General features: G+C 54.3%; 1 protein-coding gene across 2 annotated transcripts in view; it reads right to left on the bottom strand.

Moving 5' to 3' along the window:
- Nucleotides 1–24,814, bottom strand: part of AHRR (aryl hydrocarbon receptor repressor) — a 140,751-nt gene that overhangs the window by 68,324 nt on the left and 47,613 nt on the right. Inside the window, exons 4-5 of one of the 2 annotated variants that reach the window (XM_064270268.1) lie at nt 6,812–6,918; nt 2,109–2,261 (exon numbers count right to left, since the gene is read on the bottom strand). In XM_064270268.1, coding sequence (XP_064126338.1) covers nt 2,109–2,261; nt 6,812–6,918 — 260 coding nt within the window. The remainder of the gene's footprint in view (nt 1–2,108; nt 2,262–6,811; nt 6,919–24,814) is intronic. The other variant, XM_064270274.1, reaches the window with a different exon arrangement.

Below are 24,814 nucleotides of genomic sequence, written 5' to 3'. Positions count from 1 at the left end.
AGGGATTGCAACCAATGTCACAAAACAATTTGTGTATAAACTTTTGAATGAGAAATTAATTTGCGCTGTAAATTTTCACTGAGTGCACAAAATCAAATTAAAAAGTGGCTATACTACGTGCTGGCAAGGATGCAGAGCAACTGGAACCCTCATACGCTGCCTATGGGATGCAAAATGGTGCAGCCACTTTGGAAAACAGCTTTGCAGTTTCTTATAAAGCTAAACACACACTTACTATGTTGTTGTTGTCAGGTGCTGTCGAGTCAATTCTGACTCATAGCGACCCTGTGCACAATAGAATGAAACACTGCCTAGTCCTGCACCATCCTCACAATTGTTGCTAGGCCGGAGCCCCCTCTTGCAGCCACTGTGTCAATCCATCTTGGTGAGGGTCTTCCTCTTTTTAGCTGACCCTCTACTTTACCAAGCATGATGTCCTTCTTCAGGGACTGGTCCCTCCTGATAACATGTCCAAAGTTATCAGGACAAAGTCTCCCTATCCTTGTTTCTAAGAAGCATTCTGGTTGTATTTCTTCCAAGACAGATTTGTTCATTATCTTGGCAGTTCATGGTATATTCAATAACGAAGATCAAAGAAGAGTTGACACTATACGACCTAGCGATTGCAATCTGAGGTAATTATCCAAGTGAAATGAAAACCTGTGTCCACAGAAAACCTGTGCTGGATTTGTATCACAGCTTTATTCACAATTGCCAAAATCTGCAGAGACCCTACATATCTATCTCTCAAGGGTTGAATGGAGAAGCCCAATGTCGTTTGTCCATACCATGATACACTACTCAGCGACACAAGAAACAAACAGGTGATCATGCAGCACCTTGGATAAATCTCGAAGGCACTTTGCTGAGTGAAAAGAGCCAGGCTCAAAAGGCTGCAAACTCTAAGATCCCATTTACACGGCATTCCGAGAAAGGCCACCAGAAAACGCTGTGGGGTAGAGAAGGCACAGCCATGGTTGCCAGGGCGGGGCAGGGAGGGGGGTGTCCAGCTACAAAGGGGCTGCATCGGGAAACCCTGGGGTGACAGAAGTGTTCAGTATCATGATTGTGGTGGTGCTCACACCACATAGTACACCAAAAAGAGTGACTTTAATGCATGTAAATTCAAAAGTAAATGTTACAAAATGTATGATGCAGCTAACACACACTTCAACTCCAGCCAGAGCTCGGAGGCCGGTTCACCGTCCTGGCCTCTGTAGCTGAAGCTCATGTCTCATGAATGTATCCCGACTCCTGCTCTAAACACAAGGAGCTCATAGCCCACTTAAAAATAACAACAGAAATACGAACCTAACAGCTCTGAAGTTCTTATGGTCTTCATGTGCCACTCTAAATGTGTATCTGACGTGTTTCCAGAACTTTCTTATCCCTTCTTGTTTCTTCTCCACTGTTACTTTCACTCCTTCCCCCACACCCTTCCCCTCTCCTCTGTTACCCCCACCTCACCCCACGTGCGCCAAGACTGGGTGGCAGCTCCTGGGGGTGGTGGAGACTGACCACCCATCCTGGCTTCCCCTGCAGGGTGGAGCTCGGAGCCACAAAGGCAAAAGTCCCTACACATGGAAACACCAGGTCGCCTCAGCCCCAGCCGCTCCTCGGGGACCCTGGACAAGACCAAACTGCCCGGATCTTGGTGGCTCTATCTTAAGATAATGGAGGTCTGAGATGGGGGCCACATGCACTCTGAAGTCTACGCCAGCCCCAAATTTTCATGAATTTATGATGCTCTGCCATAAACCTCTCCTTTTCCCCCATTTATCCTGAAGGGATTGAAGATTGGCTATAAAAGCGGGCATTTGTTGTTATTATTGCTGGATTTGTTTATTTTGCTTTGTTTGGGGATATTTTTAAACTTCAAAAAGAGTCTCTAAACCCAAAGTTCGAGAATCATTGCACTGGAAAATGCTGTGAAAAGCCTCAGCAGATAACCAGAGCGTTTCCAACCAAAGTAAACTTCTGGAAACTTCCGTGGGCCACAGAGAATGAGTGAGATGCTGAATGAGCCACAGTTACATGCCCAGACTCTTCAGGACCTGCTCAGCCCTATTCTGTTCTCCAGGACACGGGGTGGGGGAGGGGGCAACTACCTCAGCCTGCAGGAGGAGCCCTGCAGGGCAGGAGGGGGTGCCAGAAGATGTCCTGCACGGGCGCGCAGTGGACCCTGACCCCTCAGCTACGGGAGCTCTTCTGAAGTCTTCCACGGAAACACGTGTAAGGAAAAGCACGGTGCCATTCATCTCCTGCCAAGAATAAAGTCAAGCTGGCACACGCTTTCAGCTCAGATCTAACTAGCATGGATAGAAAAGGCAACTTTAAAGTAAAAAAATTAATGACTTAAGAACTTGCTTTCTAAAAATCTGATAAGGAATGAAGTATGGAAAATTTTCCTATCCCCAAAGCACAATGTTTCCCAAAGGGAAGCTTCTGGTACACCCATGTACTGCCCCAGCCTGAACCGAAACGAAATCTTCACCAGCTCTGGGAATGGGATTTGACCCAGACACACCGTAGGGCCAGATACAGTTGGCTGTGGTGCCAGGCAATGACGCTAAGAGTCCCCAAACACTCAGATACTGTGGAGCCCAGAAGTATAGGCTATTTCACCCGTTTTCATTGTTTAGAAAAGGGAGTTACTTTACAAGCTCACAGGTGCTCATCAGGGCAAGTGCGAAACCCTCAGCAGGGGTGTGAGACCCCAGAGATCCGCCCCCCCAGTCCCAACTCTGGGCCACGTGGGCAGTGGAGGGTAGGGGAGGCACAGAGCCACTGAGCTCCATCTAGCTCAGCCCCCAGTTCCTACATAGCACGCCACCCTGTTCCTCCGCTTGTCTCAAAGCAGAGCAGGGGCTGTCCAACCACCAGGCTGTCATATCACTGAGCACTACTATGCTCTCAGCACCCACCCGGGTGTGACAGGGACAGGGATGGTGCACCCAGGGGTTCATGCTCAGGGCAGAAGCACAGACAGCAGAAGGTTCCAGCCTCTCAGGGCACCGAATGAGAGTAGGATGAAGGGGCTCCAGATACCTGGAGGGCAGGTGGGGGGCAGGTACCGAAAGTGGGCAGTGGGAACCAGCTACCCAGATACCTGGAGAGCGGGTGGGGGGCAGGTACCGAGAGTGGGCAGTGGGAACCAGCTACCCAGAAAGCAGGCAAGGGGAGGGGTCACCAGGCACCTGGAGAGTGGCGTGTGGAGGTGGAGGGACAGGTCGGAGAAGATGAACCTCAGGGATCTAGAGAGGAGGGAGGAGGGGAAGGAGGCACTGGAGACACAGAAGGCCAAGGTGGTCGTTGTTGGGCAGCGTTTGGTAGTCAGAGATTCATGGCTCCATCCCTTTTGCTTTCTGCATGTTTGAAATCTCCTGGTAAAAGGTGGGAAGTGAAGAAGACAGCATGGCAGCAAGGATGGGTTCAGGGAACTGGCTGATGGGTGTCAAAGGAACCCCCTCTCTGTGGCTTCCCTGAGCCCCCTTGCCTCCCCAAGGTGTGGAGTCCACTCTTCTTGGGTTGGGGGGATGTCAGAAGCAGAGACGCTGGCCTCTCTGGGGAGTCGGAGGGCCCACCACCATGACAGCGGCCATGGCAACAATCAAGAACGGCCAAAGTAGAAAACTCCAGTGATGGGTGGAGCCACAGGTCTGCCCAGAGCCTTGGAGCAGAGGCAGGTCCACCACCCATGAGTCTGCAGACCCAGTAAGGGGCCCAACGGGGGGACGAGTTGGGGGACCCTGAATCTAGTAGAAGGAAGGCTCCACCCCAGATGCTGCCCGGGCTCAGTACACACCTCAAGGAGGAACTTGGGTGACCTGTGACCCCTCAACCTTGCCCCAACCCCCAGGTCACTGTGGATCTAAGCTATGGGGCACCTTCCCAGCCCAGAGGCCATGCCCTCCTTCCAGAACCTTCTCTCCTGTGGGACCAACCCCTCTGCTTTCCCTCCCCCCCAGCCCCACCCATTTGTCACTGTCCAGATGTTGGGGTGAGTCTTTCGGGGCCCTGAGTCCTCAGCATCTCCATCTTGGTCCACAGCACCCAGAACCCTCCCCTGAGCCCCCACATGTCTGAGTTGACCTCAGTTCCCACCCTACCCCACCCCTACTCCCACAACCCTGTTTGGTGTGTGAGCCCATCCTCCCCCTGAAGCCAGTGGCAGGGTCATCCTGGACCCACCTCCCTGCCTCTGCACGGTTGCAGATAGCACATGAGGGCAAATATCCAGCTGACACAAGTCCCCTGGCTCCTGCTCTGGCAGGTCCCCCATACCCTCCTCTCCCTCCCCCCCCACAACCCCCAGACCACTAACCCTGTTCCTCCACGCCCTCCTCTCCCCCCTGTACCCCCCAGACCACCACCCTGTTCCCCCACACCCTCGTGTCCTTCCTGCATTGCGTGTGTCTATGGTGGACACACGTCCAGCTGTGATGCCCAGCCACAACCACCTGAGGGAGATACGGGGTCCAGAGCCTCCCGCGATGGGAACCGGGCACTGGGCTTGGGGCACCTTGGCTGGAGGACAGAAGGGGTCCCTGCAGCCAGCAATGGCTCCCCCTTCACCCTGCCAGACCCCTTCTGTGGGGCACCTGCCCCTCTCCCCGCTCCGGGGTCCTGGAGGATCCAGTAGCTTGGAGCCCCTTCCCTCAAGTGGACCCTGAGCCCCACCCTTGGACCTGACACTAGGGCCCCCATCTCCCTTTATCTTTAAACAGCGACTTGATTCAACCTGGAGTCCCTGAGTTGTGCAAACAGTTAACGCACTTGGCTGCTAACCAAAAGGTCGGAGGTTCAAGTCAACCCACAGGCCCCGCAGAAGAAAGGCCTGGTGATCTAATTCTGAAAAATAAGCCATTGAAAACTCTATGGGTCACAGTTCTACTCTGACACACACGGGGTCAGCGCGAGCTGGGGCTGCCTCAGCGACAGCGGGCTCACCGGTGATTCAACCCGGAAAGCTCCACTTCGCGGTTCCATCTCATCCGAGAGGGCAACGGAGGTGCCCCGCACCAGCGAGAGGCAGACCCCCCGACAGACTCGGAAACCCAGCCCCTCGGAGCCGAGGGGCGCCCCGTCGCACAGGGAGGAGCCCGGAGGGGGAGCCCCGTCGCACGTGGGGGGCCCGGAGGGGGCGCCCCGTCGCAGGGGGGGAGCCCGGAGGGGGCGCCCCGTCGCACGGGGGGGAGGCCGGAGGGGGCGCCCCGTCGCACGGGGGGGAGGCCGGAGGGGGCGCCCCGTCGCACGGGGGGGAGGCCGGAGGGGGCGCCCCGTCGCACGGGGGGGAGGCCGGAGGGGGCGCCCCGTCGCACGGGGAGGGGCCCGGAGGGGGCGCCCCGTCGCACGGGGGGGAGGCCGGAGGGGGCGCCCCGTCGCACGGGGGGGAGGCCGGAGGGGGCGCCCCGTCGCACGGGGGGGAGGCCGGAGGGGGCGCCCCGTCGCACGGGGGGGAGGCCGGAGGGGGCGCCCCGTCGCACGGGGGGGAGCCCGGAGGGGGCGCCCCGTCGCACGGGGGGGAGGTCGGAGGGGGCGCCCCGTCGCACGGGGAGGGGCCCGGAGGGGGCGCCCCGTCGCACGTGGGGGGCCCGGAGGGGGCGCCCCGTCGCACGGGGGGGAGGCCGGAGGGGGCGCCCCGTCGCACGGGGGGGAGGCCGGAGGGGGCGCCCCGTCGCAGGGGGGGAGGCCGGAGGGGGCGCCCCGTCGCACGGGGGGGAGGCCGGAGGGGGCGCCCCGTCGCAGGGGGGGAGCCCGGAGGGGGCGCCCCGTCGCACGGGGGGGAGGCCGGAGGGGGCGCCCCGTCGCACGGGGAGGGGCCCGGAGGGGGCGCCCCGTCGCACGTGGGGGGCCCGGAGGGGGCGCCCCGTCGCACGGGGGGGAGGCCGGAGGGGGCGCCCCGTCGCACGGGGGGGAGGCCGGAGGGGGCGCCCCGTCGCACGGGGGGAGGCCGGAGGGGGCGCCCCGTCGCACGGGGAGGGGCCCGGAGGGGGCGCCCCGTCGCACGGGGGGGAGCCCAGCTCCTGAGGAGCATCACACCATCAAGGCGGCTTCCACAGCATCAGCGCAGTGAAGGCACCCACGGCGGCCTGTGCACCAGCCCCAACACGGAGCACCCTGAAAGCTGAAAAGGACCAGCCCCCGGTTTTCTGAGCCCTCTTTTGAAAATAAAGAAAAAGCTGTTTTATCTCTTATTAGGTTCTTCTTCACTGACAAGTAAAAACCAGAGAAAGCAGAATGAAAATGGTATTTAAGTTTGTACCCGGGGGGAGGGGTCGGGGGGGGGCCTTCAACCATGGGAATGGGGGGTGTCCTGGGGGATGTCTTCAATCGTGGGGAGGGGGATGTCTCTGATCATGAGGGGGACATCCTTGGTGGTGGGGAGGGCTGTCTTCAGTCATGGAGAGTGGGGTTCTCAGTTGTGGGGTGGGGGCATCTTTGTCGTGGGAGGACGTTCTCGGTCCTGGGGAGGGAGTGTCTTTGGTTATCGGCATGAGTGTCTTTGGTCATGGGGAGGGGAGCTGTCCTCAGTTGTGGAGAGGGGGGTCTTTGGTCATGGGGAGGGGGCACCTGGGGGACACCCTCGGTCGTGGGGAGGTCACCGCCCATGCTATATTGGGACTGCTGCTCCTTCCCAGCCCACTGGCCTCACACTCCTGAGGGGCTAGCCTGTCTGCTGACTCCAACCTAATGCAGTTTCCTGGAATGGTCTGGAGCTCCATCCTAGGACCCCTCCAGGAGCCTTACGGTTCCTTGTTATGGACAGTCACAGTCAGAGGGCCAGTGGGCAAAGCAAGCGGGCACTCACCTCCAGTAGCAGCCGGCCCTCCAGCACCTCAGACCCTCCACTCGGGTGGCCATCTCCTGACGAGGGGTCCCCAGCCACTGGCCGCCGTGAGCCTGTGTCCTGCACAGCTGTCAGAGAGAACAGGACATGTCAGCACCTGTAACCAGCCCTGCACATGGTCCTCATGAAGTCAGCTTTCTTGTGTCCCCTTGGACCCCCACAGCATGTTGGCACCATGACCCACAGAGCTCTGGTACCGGCCTCAGCTGCCTGCCCTACCTGCCCTGCCTGGAGGCACTGGGGTAGCCGGTGAGCAGGAGGGGCGGGGACAACAGTGCAGGCAGCCAGCAAGGCAGAGCATCCAGGCAGAAGGGCACTCTGCTTCCATAACCGCCCCCCAACCACCTCCTGCCTCGGGACCATGTCCAGCTCCAAATGGGTCCTGGGGTCCCTGTAGCCCCTCCCCAGGGTTCAAGGCCGGTGAGCCCCGACCCAGAGATGTTGGTCTGCACAGCGTGGCCACTCTCTGAGAACAGGGACCCTCAGAGTCACCAAGCCCAGTCCTCTTTACAGGTGGTAAAATGCTGAGCTTTGAGATGTCAGCACTCAGGAGACATTCATTCTTATTTTCTATCCCTTTTGTAGGGGGCCCTGGTGGCGCAGTGGTTAAAGAGCTCACTGCTAACTGAAAAGTCAGTGGTTTGAACCCACCAATCTCTCCAAGGGAGAAAGATGTGGCCACCTGCTTCGGTGAAGATTTAGTCTTGGAAACCATATGGGGCAGTTGTACTCTGTCCTATACGGTCACTATGAATCCAAATCGACTCAACGGCAGTGGGTTTTGGGGTGGATTCCTTTTTGTAGTTGACTGTGTTTACTCAACACTGATATTGGGAAAGCTGGAGGCTTGGAATACACTGGAATCTGAGGGCCCTTTCGCTCTGACTACAAAAAAAAAAAAAAGTTTTTTTTTTTTCACAGGCTCTGGTTAAAATGAACCAGAAACAGACTTGGGGAAACCCTGGGCCCTGGGACAGAGCCCTCCTGTCTCAGGGACCCCTACGGATGGTGAGGCCTCTGAGGGCTGAGGGTCACACACCTTCTGTGTAACTTGCGGGGCGGGGGGGCGGTGGGGGGCAGGTGGACTGAGGTTGAAACATGGCCCAGCCTGTCCTAGGCCTTCACTCTCTCCGGGCCCTGTGGACCACAAGGCTGTTCTTGTTGGGGGTGGGGGGGGCAGCTGTGGAGCTGGGGGGCTCCAGGGCTGGGACATCACCGACTCGGGACCTGACAAGCACCTGCACCCCAGAGTGACGGGCACATAAACGGCAGTGTCACCCTGGGTTCTAGGACAAGGTGACTCGGCGTCACCGGGTGAGTGGGTAGGGCGAGGCCCCCTCGGCACACTCCGTGCGCCTCTGCTTTGTGCGCCTCCGCTGAGGCAGTGAGGACCCGCCCATTCCAGCCCCTTTCAAACTTCTCTTCCTTCCCCGGCAGCTGGTTTTCTCCGTTGTGGGGGGAGCACCAGGGGGGCCTAGCCCTCCCCAGCACCGTGCCCGCCCCCCCCGCCAGGCATCCGCCCCCACTTCCCTCCTCCTCCGCGCGACATTCCTGTGGCTGCCGCCGGGCTCGCTGTCACGCGATCCGGCCCTCAGCGCCCGCTGTGACAGCCGCCTGGTCCCCTGCCAGAGCCTCGCGTGCGAGCAGAGGGCCGCCCTCTCCCGCCCGCGCTCCTCCGCGGTCTCGCTCGCCCGCAGGACACTGAGACCCGAGGAGGCCGCGAAGCAGAGCCAGGCAGCCCCAGCTGCAGCGTTCCCAAAGGCCTTCTAAGCAGTCGGTGCCTGCCCCCATCATCTCTGGGGGTCCCCGGCCACTCTCAGGGCCCTCAGAGCCCCTCATCACTCCCAGAACCCATCACCTCCAGGCCCCCAAACACCTCCAGGGGTCTCCTCCATCGCCTCCGGGGGCCTCCTCCATCACCTCCAGGACCCCCGTCACCTCTGGGGGCCTTTCCAATCACCTCCTGGGCTCTCCTCCATCACCTCCAGGGGTCTTCCCCATCGCCTCCAGGGGTCTCCTCCATCACCTTCGGGGGTCTTCCATATCACCTCCAGGGGTCTTCTCATCACCTCCTGGGCTCTCCTCCAACACCTCCAGGAGCCTCCTCCATCACCTCCAGGGGTCTTCCCCATCACCTCCAGGGGTCTCCTCCATCACCTCCAGGACCCCCGTCACCTCTGGGGGCCTTTCCCATCACCTCCTGGGCTCTCCTCTGTCACCTTCGGGGGTCTTCCCTGTCACCTCCAGGGGTCTTCTCATCACCTCTGAGGGTCTCCTCCACTGCCTCTAGGACCCCCATCACCTCTGGGGGTCTCTCTCCTGAGTCATTCTTTCTCTGTTCCCCTTCATCTCCCAGCTCATCCGAGGGTCTGACCCCAGAGGAAGCCCAGCCCCTCGAGCAGGGGCAGGAAGAGGAGACCCAGGCCATGAGCAGCATCAGAAGGAACCAGCCCACCAATGGGCGCACAGGGGGATCCCCCGCAGCTCCAGTCTCCTCCTCTGTGACAGGGAACAACCCACACCATGGTTCCCAGTGCCCCCTACCCTCATCACTGGAGGACTGCTGGGGGGCAGTCAGGGAGAAGGGCCAGTGGGAAGGTGATGTGGGGGTGCCCCAAGGGATGGTTTGTCTTTTGTGGGAGCTGGTGGAAGACATGGAGGAAAAGAGGATAAGGAACAAAGTGTGCGCCACTGTGAGCCCAGGGACCAAGCGTCAGCACCGCCATGGGGACAGCGAGGTCTGTGGGGTGGGTGCAAGGTCCGTGGCGGGGAGCGAGGTCTGGGGGGGAGTGAAGTCTGTGGGGGGAAGCGAGGTCTGTGGGGTGGGACGCGAGGTCTGTGAGGGGGGAGCAAGGTCTGTGAGGGGGGAGCGAAGTCTGGGGGGGGAAGCGAGGTCCGTGGCGGGGGGAGTGAGGTCTGTGGCGGGGAGCAAGGTCTATGCGGGGAGCGAGGTCTTGGGGGAGCGAGGTCCATGCGGGCCAGCGAGGTCCGTCGGGGGGAACAAGGTCCGTTGGGGGCAGCGAGGTCTGTGGGGAGGCAGCAAGGTCTACATGGGGACTTAGGCCCCCACCCTCAGCCCCATTGACACAAGTGGCATGAGAGAAAGAGTTCTCCCATGGGATGGGGGAGCTGTGCTCCACAGGGCGAGGGTAGAGAGCATGGGCAGCACCTTGTCTCGGGCCGTGGGGACCAGGATGATGAGGAAGGAGTGGTACCTTGGCCCTCCCCTGCCCTCAGAGGTGAGGGGGCCCCAGGGAGCCCCGGCCCTCGCAGAAAACACCTGCAATGCAGCACCAGGTGAGAGGAAGCCAGAAGCTCTGGAGGGGGTCTTCTGCCCGTCTGGTGCGGGGGGCTCCCTTCCAGGCCACCCACAGAGGCACATCTGCCCTCCAAGCACAGTGGGATGGTGGCCTTGATGAGGGGGTGCTGGTCTCATGGCCACAGGAGGAGGGGGTGGCATGCGTCCCCAGCCAATACAGAGGTGCTGCCCTCCCTTCCTCCTTCCTGGGTTCCCTCCACTCCTCTACAGGGACCTCGTCTGCCTCCAGAATGAAGGGCACCCATGCCTGACTGTGCTGTGACCGTGGCCCCTGGCATCCCGCCCAGTGCTGCCAGTGGATGGGAATGGGAAGTTTCCATGATCCCCTGGTTTCACCCACACACGCCACCCAGAGGCTGAGACCCTCACAGGGACTGGACTGTGGAGTGCCCCGTGGGCTTCAGAACCCCCCAGCCATCCTGGGGCACGCAGGGTCTGAGCGGTGCCCTTCAAAGCAGCAATGCATCCTGGCCTGCATCCTCCACTGCACCCCTGCACCCCACACCCCCATGTGCACCCTGTACCTCCTCTTCACTTCCACATCTCATCTGTACTCCTTGTACCCCCGACACCATACCTCCCCTCATCTGCACCCTCTGTACCCCGATCTGCAGTCCTCCAGCACAGAGCCAGTTGGGGCCAGGGGCAGGCTGGAGAGGGAGAAATGGGGGGGGGGTGCTCATCTCTGGCCCTTGTCATTGTGTGTATCTAGTACAGTCCTGTGTTTGACCATAACCTTGATGACAGGTCCCCATGAGAGAGTGTATGTGTACACGTGTGACCATGACAGTACATGTGGTCATGTGTGTGTGACAGTGTGTGAGTGTGAACATGTGTGTGAGTGTACACATAAGCACGTGGGTGTATGTGTGTAAATTTGTGTGTGCATGTCTACATGTGTGAGTGTGTGTACATGTGTGTTGAGTGTGTGAGTGTACGTGTGTTTGAGTGTACACGTATGTTGAACTTGTGAGTGTACATGTGTATGTGAGTGTGTGAATCCTGGGTGTTGGGGGTTTCAGAGTGGTAGTGAGAGGAGAATCTGAGGACTAGAGAAACAAATGACTTGGACCCAGAAGCAATGGGTGCATATTGAACACGAGAAAACACATGTGGTATGCCCAGTGTAGGGAGCAGAGAGTCAGCAAGCCAGCAGGAAGTGTCCAGGCAGGGGTACTTGTGAAGGAGTGAGTCCTTCAAAATCCTAAGGGTTACAGCCTGAGGGATAGAGGGTTTTAAAATGACATTCAAAGCACCAAATTCCCTTAGGCAAGAAAAAAAAATAGGAGTATAAATAAACATGCTCATTTCATGAAAACATGATATTTAAAAAATTAAAGCCCATTCCAAGATGCATATAGCATGAAGTTGCTGCATTTTCTACAGAAAGGATTTCCAGATTTTCCAAAAGGCACCAGCCAAGCTTTACAGATTTCACACTTTGATACAGCTTAAAAAGAATGATGAAGAAAAAAGCGTTTTCTCTGAGCCAGCAGGGACCGGGGCGGTGGTGTTTCCACACTCTGTGGCCAGCCGAGCAGCGCCAGCTTGTCCTTTGCCCACGAGAGCTCTTTTCTCACCACCCTCCTGAGGCCACCCCCGGGGGGCTCTGTCACGCAGCCACGGCAAGACTGCTGGGCCTGGAGATACTCCCTTCTCTTTAAAGCCCCCTGCTATAATGGAAGCTGCAACCAAAATGAGCTCTTTGGGGAAACATAAAAATCAAAATGCAAACCCGTGCCTGTCAATTCTGACTCACAGCGGCCCTACAGAACACAGCAGAGCTGCCCTGCAGGGTTTCCAAGGAGCGGGTGGTGGATTCGAACTGCCAGTGTTTTGGCTCTTAACCACTGAACCACCAGGGTTCCCGAGAAAACATAAAGGGATATATGTTCGTGCACATTATGGATCCATATTCTCTTCACGGTTTGAAACATCTGGCATAAGCAAACCATTTGGGAATTTTCGTTAAGTTTCAACAAAGCAGAAGTAAACTTGGGTCAAGACCAAGGTTCAAGAAACTTGTCAAACAAAACAAAAGTAAAAGAAAAAAAAAGCATGCTGGTGTTTTCTTTAAAAATCTAATATTTATTCAATTAATAAATACACAGTATGTGGGCATAAAGATAAGAATGCAAGAGACGACTAAATTTAAAGGGGCTAGCAGAGACCTATCCTGGTCTCAGAGCTCCAGGGAGCATAAGACATCACAGATTACAGACCCAGCTATCTGGTAGAAAACATTACAGATTACATGTCCACATATTTAGTACAAAATGTTACAGATTACACAACCAGGTAGTGTCTTCATTAGCGGTTCCAGCTGACTTTTACTCCTCGTGAGCACACTAAGGCCCAACGGGGCTCTGTTGTTATTGTTGTGTGCTGTTGAGTCGATTCCGATTCATCCTGACCCAACACAGGACACAGTAGAACTGCGTCAAAGGGTTTCCAAGGCTGAAATCTTTAGGGAAGCAGACTAGCACATCTCTATCCCTTGGAGTGGTGGTGGGTTCGAACCACCATCTTTCAGTTAGCAGTTGTGCACTTTAACCACTGTGCCACCAGGGCTCCTTAATTGAGTCCTAGCACCTCGGATTACAGGCACAGCCAGGGCCCAGAAGCTTCCAGGTTTTCCTTTGTAAATTCCCTGTTTACCTAGAAACTACCCAGCTCAGAAGGAGCACCAGTGGTGCAGTAGTTAAGCGCTTGGCTGCTAACTGAAAGGTCAGCAGTTCAAACCCACCAGCTGCTCCAAGGGAGAAAGATGTGGCAGTCTGCTTCCGTAAAGATTTCAGCGTTGGAAACCCTATGGGGCAGTTCTACTCTGTCCCATAGGGTCACTGAGTCTTGGCATCAACTCAATGGCAATGGGTTTGGTTTTTGGTTTTACCCCGCTCAGTTGCCAGACAGGGGAGCTGGTTCATATTTGAATGAGGCTGCCCTAGGAAAGGGTGTGAGTCTGGGGACAGTACTTGCAGGTGTGCCGTGTTACCAGCAAAGCATTCTCCTCCACAGCCCAGCGCCCCATCCTGCTGATTCCCCATCTACTCAGACCCACCGCCTCCTGCCCAACTACCAGCTGTGGTTCAGGCCTGTGGAACAGGCGGTCTCCTCTCGATGGCTGTGCGACCCACCTGGAGAGCTGAGAACGGGAGGAGGAGGGAGCAGCATCGTCCTGATGTGAAAAATCTCCAGGTTTTCACAGAGTCAGATATTTGATTCAGTGTCTATTCTTCTTTCCCTTTCGATTTTGTTTTGTTTTTTGACTGTTCCCCTCTCTGACACCTCTCCCCACAGCAGCATTTACACACTCCTGTCTGCCCTGATCAGCACACCTGCTGCAGCAGGCTCATCAGTGGACCCTTCGTCAGGTGGGTGCTTCCCATGGCTGTGAGATGGGGCGGCCTAAACAACGGCTGTGCTCCAGTGAGGGAAGGGGGTGCTGGAACTTCTCAGACCCTCCCCAGTCAGTGCTCAGGGTCGGCCGAGCCTGGAAGCAAACCCAGCCCCCTCTCTGCCTCAGGATGGTCAGCGCCCCAACACACAGCAGGCATTGTGGAGTGTGGCCCTGTCCCGTGTCCCTTGTATTTCTCAAGGTGAAATTTCACCATCCTTCTGTCACCATTCATCTTCCCTTCCTTTTCTTCTCTCAACCCCTAATTTCCTCTTTTGTGAGTAGTAAAATTACAAAACTGGAAAATCCAAGCCCCTAACAGTTACGCTCAAGAGGAAAGAAGCAAAGAGAGGTTTATAACTTAGCGGTGCCAGTGCCTTTCGGTATACAAAAAATAAACAAGTAAAAATAAAATGAACACCGCTGCCTTTGAAAAGTTCATCAAATCAGTACAAAAATAAACATTATAAGCAAAATATCAGGCCATTATTACCATTTGAGGTTGAAACTTCCCGTGTCCTTCCCAAAGGTGACTTTTTATGGATGTTTTAATGAAATTAGCTCATCCATTTCTGAGTCAGGAAGCATAGATTAAGATCCAAATTTAATCGCTGAACTTTTTCCTAACTACACAGTGAAAACAAATTCTGGAAAGTGTTCAGAACTTCCTCTAAATTGTACAGTTTGAAGGGGTCACAAACTTTGGAATCCTAGACGGAGAGTGGTGATGGAGAAATCAGGCTTAGTGTTTTACGTAACTGCAGAAGTTACCGCATTCTCTTAGAGCCTGTGAGCAACCAAGGCCCACGGCACCGCAGCACAAGGGTGAGCCTCGCATGGCAGAACCCGCCTTCAGAGGCTCAGACGGACCTGGAAAGGGTATCCCTGCCTGCATCCATGGTGGCACTGGAGTCTGGGCCCAGCAGCTCCCATCACTGGAGGGCTTGGATTTGGTGGGAACACAGAATTCCTCTGCTTGTGTTTTATCCAGTGTCAAGAAGAGCTAGGCATTCAGTGGACCACAGCGGAGTTATCCCCTTGAACAGGCTGTAAGCAGCAGAACCAGAGCCTTTCTTGGGCTGCCAACTTCTGGTGTGGCTGTGCATCGCTGGTCAGAGAGGAGGCAGCCTGGCCACCATCCCCACCTGTTAGGGATTAAATTATGTCCCTCCTAATCCCTGGTACCTGTGACTTTGTTTGGAAACAGGATCTTTTAAAGCAGACTAGGGTGGGTCCTGACTGTCATGGATTGAATTGTGTCCCCCCAAAATATCTGGCAACTTGGGTAGGTCATGATTCCCAGTATTATATGATTATCTACCATTTTGTCATCTGACGTGATTTCCCTACGTGTCGTAAATCCTATCGCTATGATGTCATGAGTGGATTAGCGGCAGTTACAGTGATGAGATTTACAAGACTAGATAGTGTCTTAAGTCAATCTCTTGAGATAAAAGACAGAAGCGAGCAGAGAGACATGGGGACCTCATACCACCAAGAAAGCAGTGCCAGGGGTAGAGTGCGTCCTTTGGACCTGAGGCTCCTGCTCAGAGAAGCTCCCAGGCCAAAGGAAGACTGACGCATCACAAGGACCTTCCTTCAGAGCTGACAGAGGGAGAAAGCCTTCCCCCAGAGCTGGTGCCCTGAATTCAGACTTCTAGCCTAGTGGACTGTGAGAGAATAAACTCCTCTTGGTTAAAGCCATCCACTTGCGGTACTTCTGTTATAGCAACACTAGATGACCAAGACACTAATCTCAACTAAGTGGGGTCATATAAAAGAGGAGAGACACAGAGTTAGGAAGGATGACCACACGACAACAGAGGCAAATGCTGTTGCAAGTCAAGGAGCTCCAAGGATTGCTGGCCATCACGAGAAGCTGGGAGAGAACCAGGTGGCAGCTCCTCCCTCAGAGCCTCAGAAGGAATCGACACTGCTGATACCCTGATTTGGGCTGTGAGCCTCCAGAGCTGTGAGACCATAAATTCCTGTTCTTTAAAGCCTCCCACCTTGTGGTTTTCTGTTAGCCCAGGACACTGAGACATTATCTCACCGCCAGGAGGTCTGGTCTGTGTAGGCGTATCAGCATGAGAAAAGTGAACTAAGGGAGCCACTCCACCCAGGGCAGCCCCGACCTGGCCTGAGATCATACTCTATGTGTCCTTCTGTGACTGACTCATTCTGCCCAGCATGTCTCCAGGCCTACCCATGTTGTGGCATGTATCAGAACTTCTCTTCTCTTTGTGGCCGGGTAATAGTCCATTGCATGGATGGACCACATGTGGTTTATCCATTCATCTGTGGATGGACACAGTTAGGCTCTTTCTACCTTTTAGCTATTGTGACTAATGCTGCAATGAACACTGGTATACAAGTACCTGTTTGAGTCTCTGCTTTCAGTTCCTCTGGGTACATACCTAGCAGTATAATTGCTGGGTCATATGGTAATTCTATGTTTAATCTTTTGAGGAACCACCAAAATGTTTTCCACAGGGGTTCACCATTCTGCATTCCCACCAACAGTGTACGAGGGTTCCAATTTCTCCACATCCTCGCCAAATTTCCACAGCTCAGGATAAATACTGCCAATTGTTTTCCAAAAAGGCTGTGCTGATTAATGCCAGCACTGGCAATGAATGGGGAAGCCTGCCCTCCCCCCACCCTCCCTGGCCAATTACACATCAGTTTAAGTAACAAGCTGTGTTCCAGCACCCAGACCTGAAGATGGGGAATTTTTAGGCTCTGAACAAGCACATCTGAAGTTTGAACTGATCAATTAGAGATTTCTGAGATAATTCAGCCTCTGAAATTCAGGATCATTCCCAAAAAACTGCTCTGCAGGAAGTAATAAAAAATCCCTGTCATTGGAAAGGGCCACATGAACCAGAGACTACGTCTCCCTGAGACCAGAAGACCCAGATGGTGCCCAGCTACAACCGATGACTGCCCTGACTGGGAACACAACAGAGAACCCCTGAGGGAAGAGGAAAGCAGTGGGATACAGACCCCAAATTCTCATAAAAAGACCAGACTTAATGGCCTGACTGAGACTAGAAGGACCCCAGTGGTCATGGCGCCCAGACCTTCTGTTGGCCCAGGACAGGAACCATTCCTGAAGCCAATTCTTCAGACATGGATTGGACTGGACAATGGGTTGGAGAGGGTTGCTGGTGAGGAGTGAGCTTCTTGGATCAGGTGGACACTTGAGACTGTGTTGGCATCTCCTGCCTGGAGGGGAGATGAAAGGGTGGAGGGGGTTAGAAGCTGGCGAAAAGGACACGAAAACAGAGTGGAGGGAGAGAGTGGGCTGTCTCATTAGGGGGAGAGTAATTGGGAGTATGTAGCAAGGTGTATACAAGTTTTTATGTGAGAGACTGACTTAATTTGTAAACTTTCACATAAAGCACAATAAAAATTATATTAAAAAAAGAAATCAAGAGGCGCATTGCATTGAGTAAATCTGCTGCAAGGGACCTCTTTAAAGTGTTGAAGAGCAAAGATGTCACCCTGAAGACTAAAGTGTGCCTGACCCAAGCCATGGTATTTTCAATAGCATCATATGCATGTGAAAGCTGGACAATGAATAAGGAAGACCAAAGAATTGACGCCTTTGAATTGTGGTGTTGGCAAAAAATACTGAATATACCATGGACTGCCAAAAGAATGAACAAATCTGTCTTAGAAGCAGTAAAACCAGAATGCTCCTCAGAGGCAAGGACGGCGAGACTGCGTCTTACATACTTTGGACATGTTGTCAGGAGGAATCAGTCCCTGGAGAAGGACATCATGCTTGGCAGAGTACAGGGTCAGCAGAAAAGAGGAAGACCGTCAACGAAGTGGATTGACACAGTGGCTGCAACAATGAGCTCAAGCATAACAACGATTGTAAGGATGGCGCAGGACCGGGCAGTGTTTCGCTCTGTTGTGCATGGGGTCGCTATGAGCCGGAACCGACTCGACGGCACCTAACAACAACAACATATGTTAGACAAGCTTCATTTAGACATGAGTTATAGCACTGAGGACAGTGAATTTGCTGTAAATGAATCAGCAATATATATTAAATAAAGTGCCTTTAAAAAGAAACACACTTTTTCACTAACTAGAGGAATTCTAACTAGGGGAATTCACCAGCTAGATAGTAGACAAGGATCAACTTCAGTGAAGGGAAGGACAATACACAGTACAGGGGAGGTCAGCACAACTGGACCCATGCAAAAGCTGAGAAGTTTCCCCACATGCGAACACTTTGAGGGACAGAGTAGCTGGGGCTGGGGCCTGCGGACCACAGTTTCAGGGGACATCTAGGTTAATTGGCATAACAAAGTATATTAAGAAAATGTTCTGCATCTCACTTTGGTGAATGGCATCTGGGGTCTTAAAAGCTTTTGGGTGGCCATCTAAGATCTATCAATTGGTCTCATCCCACTTGGAGTGAGAGAAAATGATGAAAACTGAAGACACAGGAAAACGTTAGCCCAAGAGACTAAAGGACCACATAAACCAGACACCCCACTAGCCGGAGACCAGAAGAACTAGATGGTGCCCAGCTACCACCAATGATCAAACACAACGGAGGGTCCCAGATGGAGCGAAAGAAAAGTGTGGAGCAGAACTCAAATTCACGTAAAAAGACCAGACTTAATGGTCTGACAGAGACTGGAGGAAGCTCCAAAACTACGGCCCCCGGACGCTCTGTGAACCCACAGCTGAAACCATTCCGAAGCCCGCTCTTCAGAAAAAGATTAGACGGGACTATAAAACAAAAAATAATACACGTGAGGAGTGTGCTTCCTAATTCATTTAGATACATGAGACCAAACAGGCGGCTCCTGTCCGGAGGCAGAATGAGAAGGCAGGAAGGGGCAGGAACTGGTTGGAAGGACACAGCGAACCCAGGGCGCAAAGGGAGAGTGCGCTGTCACGTTGTGGGGACTGCAACTGATGTTGCAAAGTAATATGTGTATAAACTTTTGTATGAGAAATTAACTTGAGCTGTAAATTTTCACCTAAAACACAATAAATAATAATACAATAAAATAATTAAAAAAAAAAATCCCTGTCATTGAACACAGGGTAGAGAGCAGTGTTCTGTCACATGGTGCTGTCACATTGGGGGGGGGGCAGCAGCTAGGGGTACATAGCAAGGTGTGTATAAGTTTTTATATGAGAGACGGACTTGAATTGTAAACTTTCACTTAAAATGGAATTAAAAAAAAAAAATCCCCATCACCAGCAGGCAGTTTTTGGCCTGTCTTAGGCAGATACAGACAAGACCTCTGGGCAGCCCGGACCCCTCTGGGCAGCCCGGACCCCTGGGAGCAAGAAGCCAGAGCCCTTGTACCGTGTGGGGCCATGAGGAGAGACAGCTTGTGTGTGCTGTGGTGGGCAGCTGAGGCCCCTCCATCCCAGGAAGGCAGCAGGGTTCAAGCTGTCGCTGCAGCTCAGATTCGGAGCTCCCTCTTCCTCGTCTCCCCCCACGACTGCCGGGCACCACGGTCTCCCCACCACGCGCGGTCTCGGGCCTTCCACAGCCGCAGTGCAGCCGCCCCGCCGGTTTCACGAAGACGAGAGCAAGCCCAGGACTCAGCTGTCTTCTCGGGCCCCAAGAGCAGTCGCACAGACCCCTCCCACCTGTCCGCCTGGCCCACCAGCTCCTGCAGAAGGCACCGCCCAGAGTGGGGCGTGGGACGCGAGGGCAGCAGGGCCACACCAGACCGGCCACAGACCTGGGCCCCTGAGCTACGTGGTCACATCACAGGGGACGACGGGGCAGAGAAGTCACCTGGTGCTGCCACGTGACACACGGGCCCACCACCCAGCCCAAGGGTGCTGGGACCCCCCAATCTGCAGAGTCCGGGGTACTGAGGTTGGGGTGCGACCTGTCCAAAGAGCTGGAGGGGCTGGCCCCGTCTCACAGGGACTGCTCCTTGTAAGCCGGTGCGTGGCCCACGGGGACATCTGGTCAACCAGAGACCTGTGTGCCGGACCACAGGCCCCTTTATCGGAGCAGCCACAGCTCGAATCCTGCGCGATTGTGATCACAGAACTCATCCGCCACAGCTCTCAATGAATCAGTTCACTGGATGGGGAGTCACGCCATGAGGACACGTCCGCAGTTCCCCAAAACGCAGCTCCGCCTGGAGACACGCAGGCGCGGCACCCTCTGTCCACCCCGCGCCTGCACGCGCCCAGCCCGGGGCAGCGCGCTCGCCGGCACGCCTCACCCCTCCACGTCCGCCGGAAACGCGCGGCACGCCTCACCCCTCCGAGTCCAGCAGAGACGCCCGGCACGCCTCACCCCTCCGAGTCCAGCAGAGACGCCCGGCACGCCTCACCCCTCCGAGTCCAGCAGAGACGCCCGGCACGCCTCACCCCTCCAAGTCCGCCGGAAACGCTCGGCACGCCTCACCCCTCCGAGTCCAGCAGAGACGCCTGGCACGCCTCACCCCTCCACGTTGCCAGAAACGCCTGGCACGCCTCACCCCTCCAAGTCCGCCGGAAACGCTCGGCACGCCTCACCCCTCCGAGTCCAGCAGAGACGCCCGGCACGCCTCACCCCTCCGAGTCCAGCAGAGACGCCCGGCACGCCTCACCCCTCCGAGTCCAGCAGAGACGCCCGGCACGCCTCACCCTTCCACGTCCGCCGGAAACACTCAGCAGGCCTCACCCCTCCGAGTCCAGCAGAGACGCCCGGCAGCCTCACCCCTCCTAGTCCGCCGGAAATGCGGTCCGTAGGAAAACTGGTGTTACGTCTCTTGGTATAAGTCAAAGAACAAACATTTCTGGAGTCAATTTATCTTAATTCTACATAAAAAAAGAATTTGAAGAAGGCACCCTATGGGCTGAAGAACCGACAAAGGCTTTTTGTGATTTGTTTTAATCGGTGGCAAGCAGAGAACTAGTTCTTTTAATTTAAAAAAATAATCCTTTTTTAAGTCTCAGGCATCATTTAAACAGGCATTTTCGGACAGACCCCTGAAACGCACAGCAGGTTTCTGAAGCGCGCAGCACCCACGTGAGAACAGCGGCTGCTCCTGGCTCCCTGTTCCTTTGTGCTACTTTTCCCACCAAAATATTTCAAGGCTCAAGAACTTATATTTCCCCAGCACAAACAAGACGACTCCTGCTATCTTCCTTCCTTTTTAAAAAAGGAAAAGGTCTTGTTTTAAAACTGTCTTTTCAGGAGGTTGGTTGTGTTCTCGAAGTTTCCATTTTCTGGTGGCGCCCAGCACACACGCAGAAGCACAGCCTCAGACACCGGAAGCAGCGCAGCAAGAATTTAACCGGATTTCACCATCAGGATGCCTGGCTCTTCTGGAGTCAAATCACTGCTTGTTCTGTCTGAGTCTACAGGACGGGAAATAAAGAGTCTACAAGTTGTTGTTGTTGTTAGGTGCCATTGGGTCATTTCTGACTCATAGCGACCCTATGCACAACAGAACGAAACACTGTCCGGTCCTGCGCCATCCTCACAATCTTTGCTACATTTGAGCCCACTGTTGCAGCCACTGTGTCAGTCCACCTCGTTGAGGGTCTTCCTCTTTTCTGCTGACCCTGTACTCTGCCAAGCATGATGTCCTTCTCCAGGGACTGATCCCTCCTGACAACATGTCCAAAGTATGTAAGACGCAGTCTCACCATCCTTGCTTCTAAGGAGCTTACTGGTTGTACTTCTTCCAAGACAGATATGTTTGTTCTTTTGGCAGTCCATGGTATATTCAATATTCTTCACCAACACCACACAATTCAAAGGTATCAATTCTTCTTTGGTCTTCCTTATTCATTGTCCAGCTTTCACATGCATATGATGCGATTGAAAACACCATGTCTTGGGTCAGACGCACATTAGTCTTCAGGGTGACATCTTTGCTCTTCAACACTTTAAAGAGGTCCTTTTTTTTTTTTTTTTTTTTGGAGTAGATTTACACAATGCAATGTGTCTTTTGATTTCTTGACTGCTGCTTCCATGGCTGATGATTGTGGATCCAAGTAAAATGAAATCCTTGACAACTTCAATCTTTTCTCCGTTTATCATGATGTTGCTCATTGGTCCAGTTGTGAGGATTTTTGTTTTCTTTATGTTGAGGTGCAATCCATACTGAAGACTGTGGTCTTTGATCTTCATTAGTAAGTGCTTCAAGTCCTCTTCACTTTCTGCAAGCAAGGTTGTGTCATCTGCATAATGCAGGTTGTTAATGAGTCTTCCTCCAATCCTGATGCCCCATTCTTTTTCATATAGTCCAGCTTCTCGTATTATTTGCTCAGCATACAGATTGAATAGGTATGGTGAAAGAATACAACCCTGGCGCACACCTTTCCTGACTTTAAGCCAATCAGTATCCCCTTGTTCTGTCCGAACAACTGCTTCTGGATCCATGTAAAGGTTCCTCATGAGCACAATTATGTTCTGGAATTCCCATTCTTCCCAATGTTATCCATAATTTGTTGTGATCCACACAGTCGGATGCCTTTGCATAGTCAACGAAACACACGTAAACATCCTTCTGGTATTCTCTGCTTTCAGCCAGGATCCATCTGACATCAGCAATGATATCCCTCATTCCACGTCCTCTTCTGAAACCAGCCTGAATTTCTCGCAGTTCCCTGTCGATATACTGCTGCAGCTGTTTTTGAATGATCTTCAGCAAAATTTTGCTTGTGTGTGATATTAATGATATTGTTCTATAATTTCCACATTCGGTTGGATCACCTTTCTTGGGACTAGGCATAAATATGGATCTCTTCCAGTCAGTTGGCCAGGAAGCTGTCTTCTGTATTTCTTGGCATAGAGTCTACAAGAATCAGAGGCAAATTCCTAGGGTGGATGGGTGGGTGGGGGGCCAGAATACGTGGCAGAAACCTACCGCAAACTCTGAAGCCCTCGAGCCCAGTGACCCATCAGGGCTGTGGAGGGTGGTCATGCTCAAGGTTTCGCCAGTTCCGAGGACAGATGACTTTGAGCTATGGTTCCTCAAGCTGTTGACACAATGGGGCTGCCTCTCAGGTGCAGAAAGCCCCCTCCCTCAGGGCGCTCCTGATCCTCACAGCTCCTCACAGGAGTCCCGAGACCACTCAGTGTGGGTGAGGCCAGAGGATACTGTTTGGGGGAAAACTGAGATGTCTATCTTCCCCTCTCCTTAAATTTAGGACTCAAGGATTCTTTCAGCAGGTGATACAAAACAGGAAGGTGAGACAGCCCTGGATGAGGACAGCCCCCAACGAAGACAGGAGGAGGACAGCACAAGCATGAGAACAAGGACAGCCCCGGACAAGGACAGGATGAAGACAGGAGAAGGATGGCCCTGGATGAGGATGGCCCTAGACAAGGATGGCCCTGGACAAGGACAGGATGAAGATGGCCCTGGATGAGGACAGCCCAGGACAAGGACCATCCTGGGTGAGAACAGCCCTGGACAAGGACGGCCCTGAACGAGGACAGCCCCAGACAAGGATAGCCCTGGATGAGGACAGTAGGAGGATGGCCCTGGACTAGGACAGGATGAGGACAGCCCTAGAAGAAGACAGCCCTGGATGTGTTCAGGAGGTCCCTCCCTGCCCTAAATCCCAAGCTCCTACCCTCACCTGATGCTGGTGTGTGAGTCCCAGGGATCTACCAGGGCATCTCCCAAGAAGCCGCCTCCTGGCTCAGCCCCCCGCCCAGCCTAGCCCCAGCCCTACTGCCAAAAGCTGACCCTGAAATCACATTCATTACGGAGACATGAATATTCCCGGGAGCTAGAAGGTGCTGGAAGGAGCCAGCTATCCAGTCTAGACATAGGAAGGGCCATTCCTGAGGTGCCTGCATCTTAAGAGCATTTGGACCCAGGAACTGTGGATCCTTAAAGTTGGGGATAAAATCAATGGCATTTTTCTGAATGCCTTGGTATGGGAGTCAGGGCATCTGGGGGAAAACGAGGCCTCCTCCCTGCCCTGACCAGGGTGATAGTCCAACCGCAGACACTGCTGTCACAGCAGCGGACACCCTGCAGGAGCCAAGGGTAGGGACCAGCTGGGACTGGGCAAGGCCTTACTGTGCCAGGGAGATCCAACACCTCGTCACAGACCCCTGTGGCCTGTGGGAGATCTGATGGAGGGGAACATGCGTGGTTTCAGATCAGAGCTGCCTTCTGGGATGCAGGAAGCATGGGGGTGAGGGAGGTGGGCACCTGGAGCCCCAACCACATGAGCAGGGAGGGGTCCGGCGAGGGTTCACAGGGGAGTCACTGCAGGTCCCTCCAGAGTCAGCTCCGTTCTCTCTGGCTGAACTCCTGTACCTCTGTCTATCCAGATCCAAACGCATGTGTGAAGCCACAGCCCTTCTGTTGTCAAGGGGCCTGGGCTTGCCTGCTGGGCTGTCCTCCCCCACAAGACCACAAGTTTCGAGTGCAGGGACCGTGTCTTCTACTTTCCTGTGACCATTCCTTCACTCGACAGAGATCACTACACCTCCTGAGCACTGAAAACTATTCTAGCACCTTCTACATATGAGGCTCTGTATCACCACCTTTTACATATCAGGCACTGTTCTAGCACCTTCTAGATACCAGGTGCTATTGTAGCATCTTCTAGATACCAGGAGCTGTTCTGGCACCTTCTGGATACCAGGTGCAGCTCTCGAGGAATGGGGTGGGCTAAGCCTCTCTCTCCTCAAATTCACCTAGGAGGCTGCATTGGCCAGGAAGGGAATACTGACACCACCAGGAGAGAAGGATGGGAGCTAATCGTGGCCTCAGATAACTGCTCCGTTAGTGGGGGTGGGGGTAAGAGGTGGGGGTACAAGCCCCGTCCCCACGCCACTAAAAACTCTATGCAGCACCAGTTCCCACTCACACCCAACTGACCCAGGCCAGGTCTCTGTCTGCACCACAGAGATGTCCAGGGCCAGCCCTAGTCACTGTGGCCCATCATCTCACAGCCCGGCCACGGTCCCCCCTCGCCTGACCTGGTGGTTGCCTCCAAATTTCAAGCCCTCCCCCAACCCAGAGCAGGGACATAGTGCATTAAGAGTATTTCTTTCCTCTTGTTTCAAATACACAGGCCCCAAACCAAACCAAACTAAACCAAACCCATTGTAGTTGAGTCGATTTTGACTCATAGCAACCCTATAGGACTGAGCAGAACTGCCTCCTAGTTTCCAAGGAGCGCCTGGTGGATTCGAACCGCCAACTGTTGGTTAGCAGCTGTAGCTCTTAACCACTACGCCGCCAGGGTTTCCGCACAGGCCCCATTTTCCTTGAAATAAGCG

The sequence above is a fragment of the Loxodonta africana genome, chromosome 2 (genome assembly GCF_030014295.1).
Source record: "Loxodonta africana isolate mLoxAfr1 chromosome 2, mLoxAfr1.hap2, whole genome shotgun sequence".
Taxonomy (NCBI): domain Eukaryota; kingdom Metazoa; phylum Chordata; class Mammalia; order Proboscidea; family Elephantidae; genus Loxodonta; species Loxodonta africana.
This window is presented reverse-complemented; position numbering and strand designations above follow the sequence as displayed.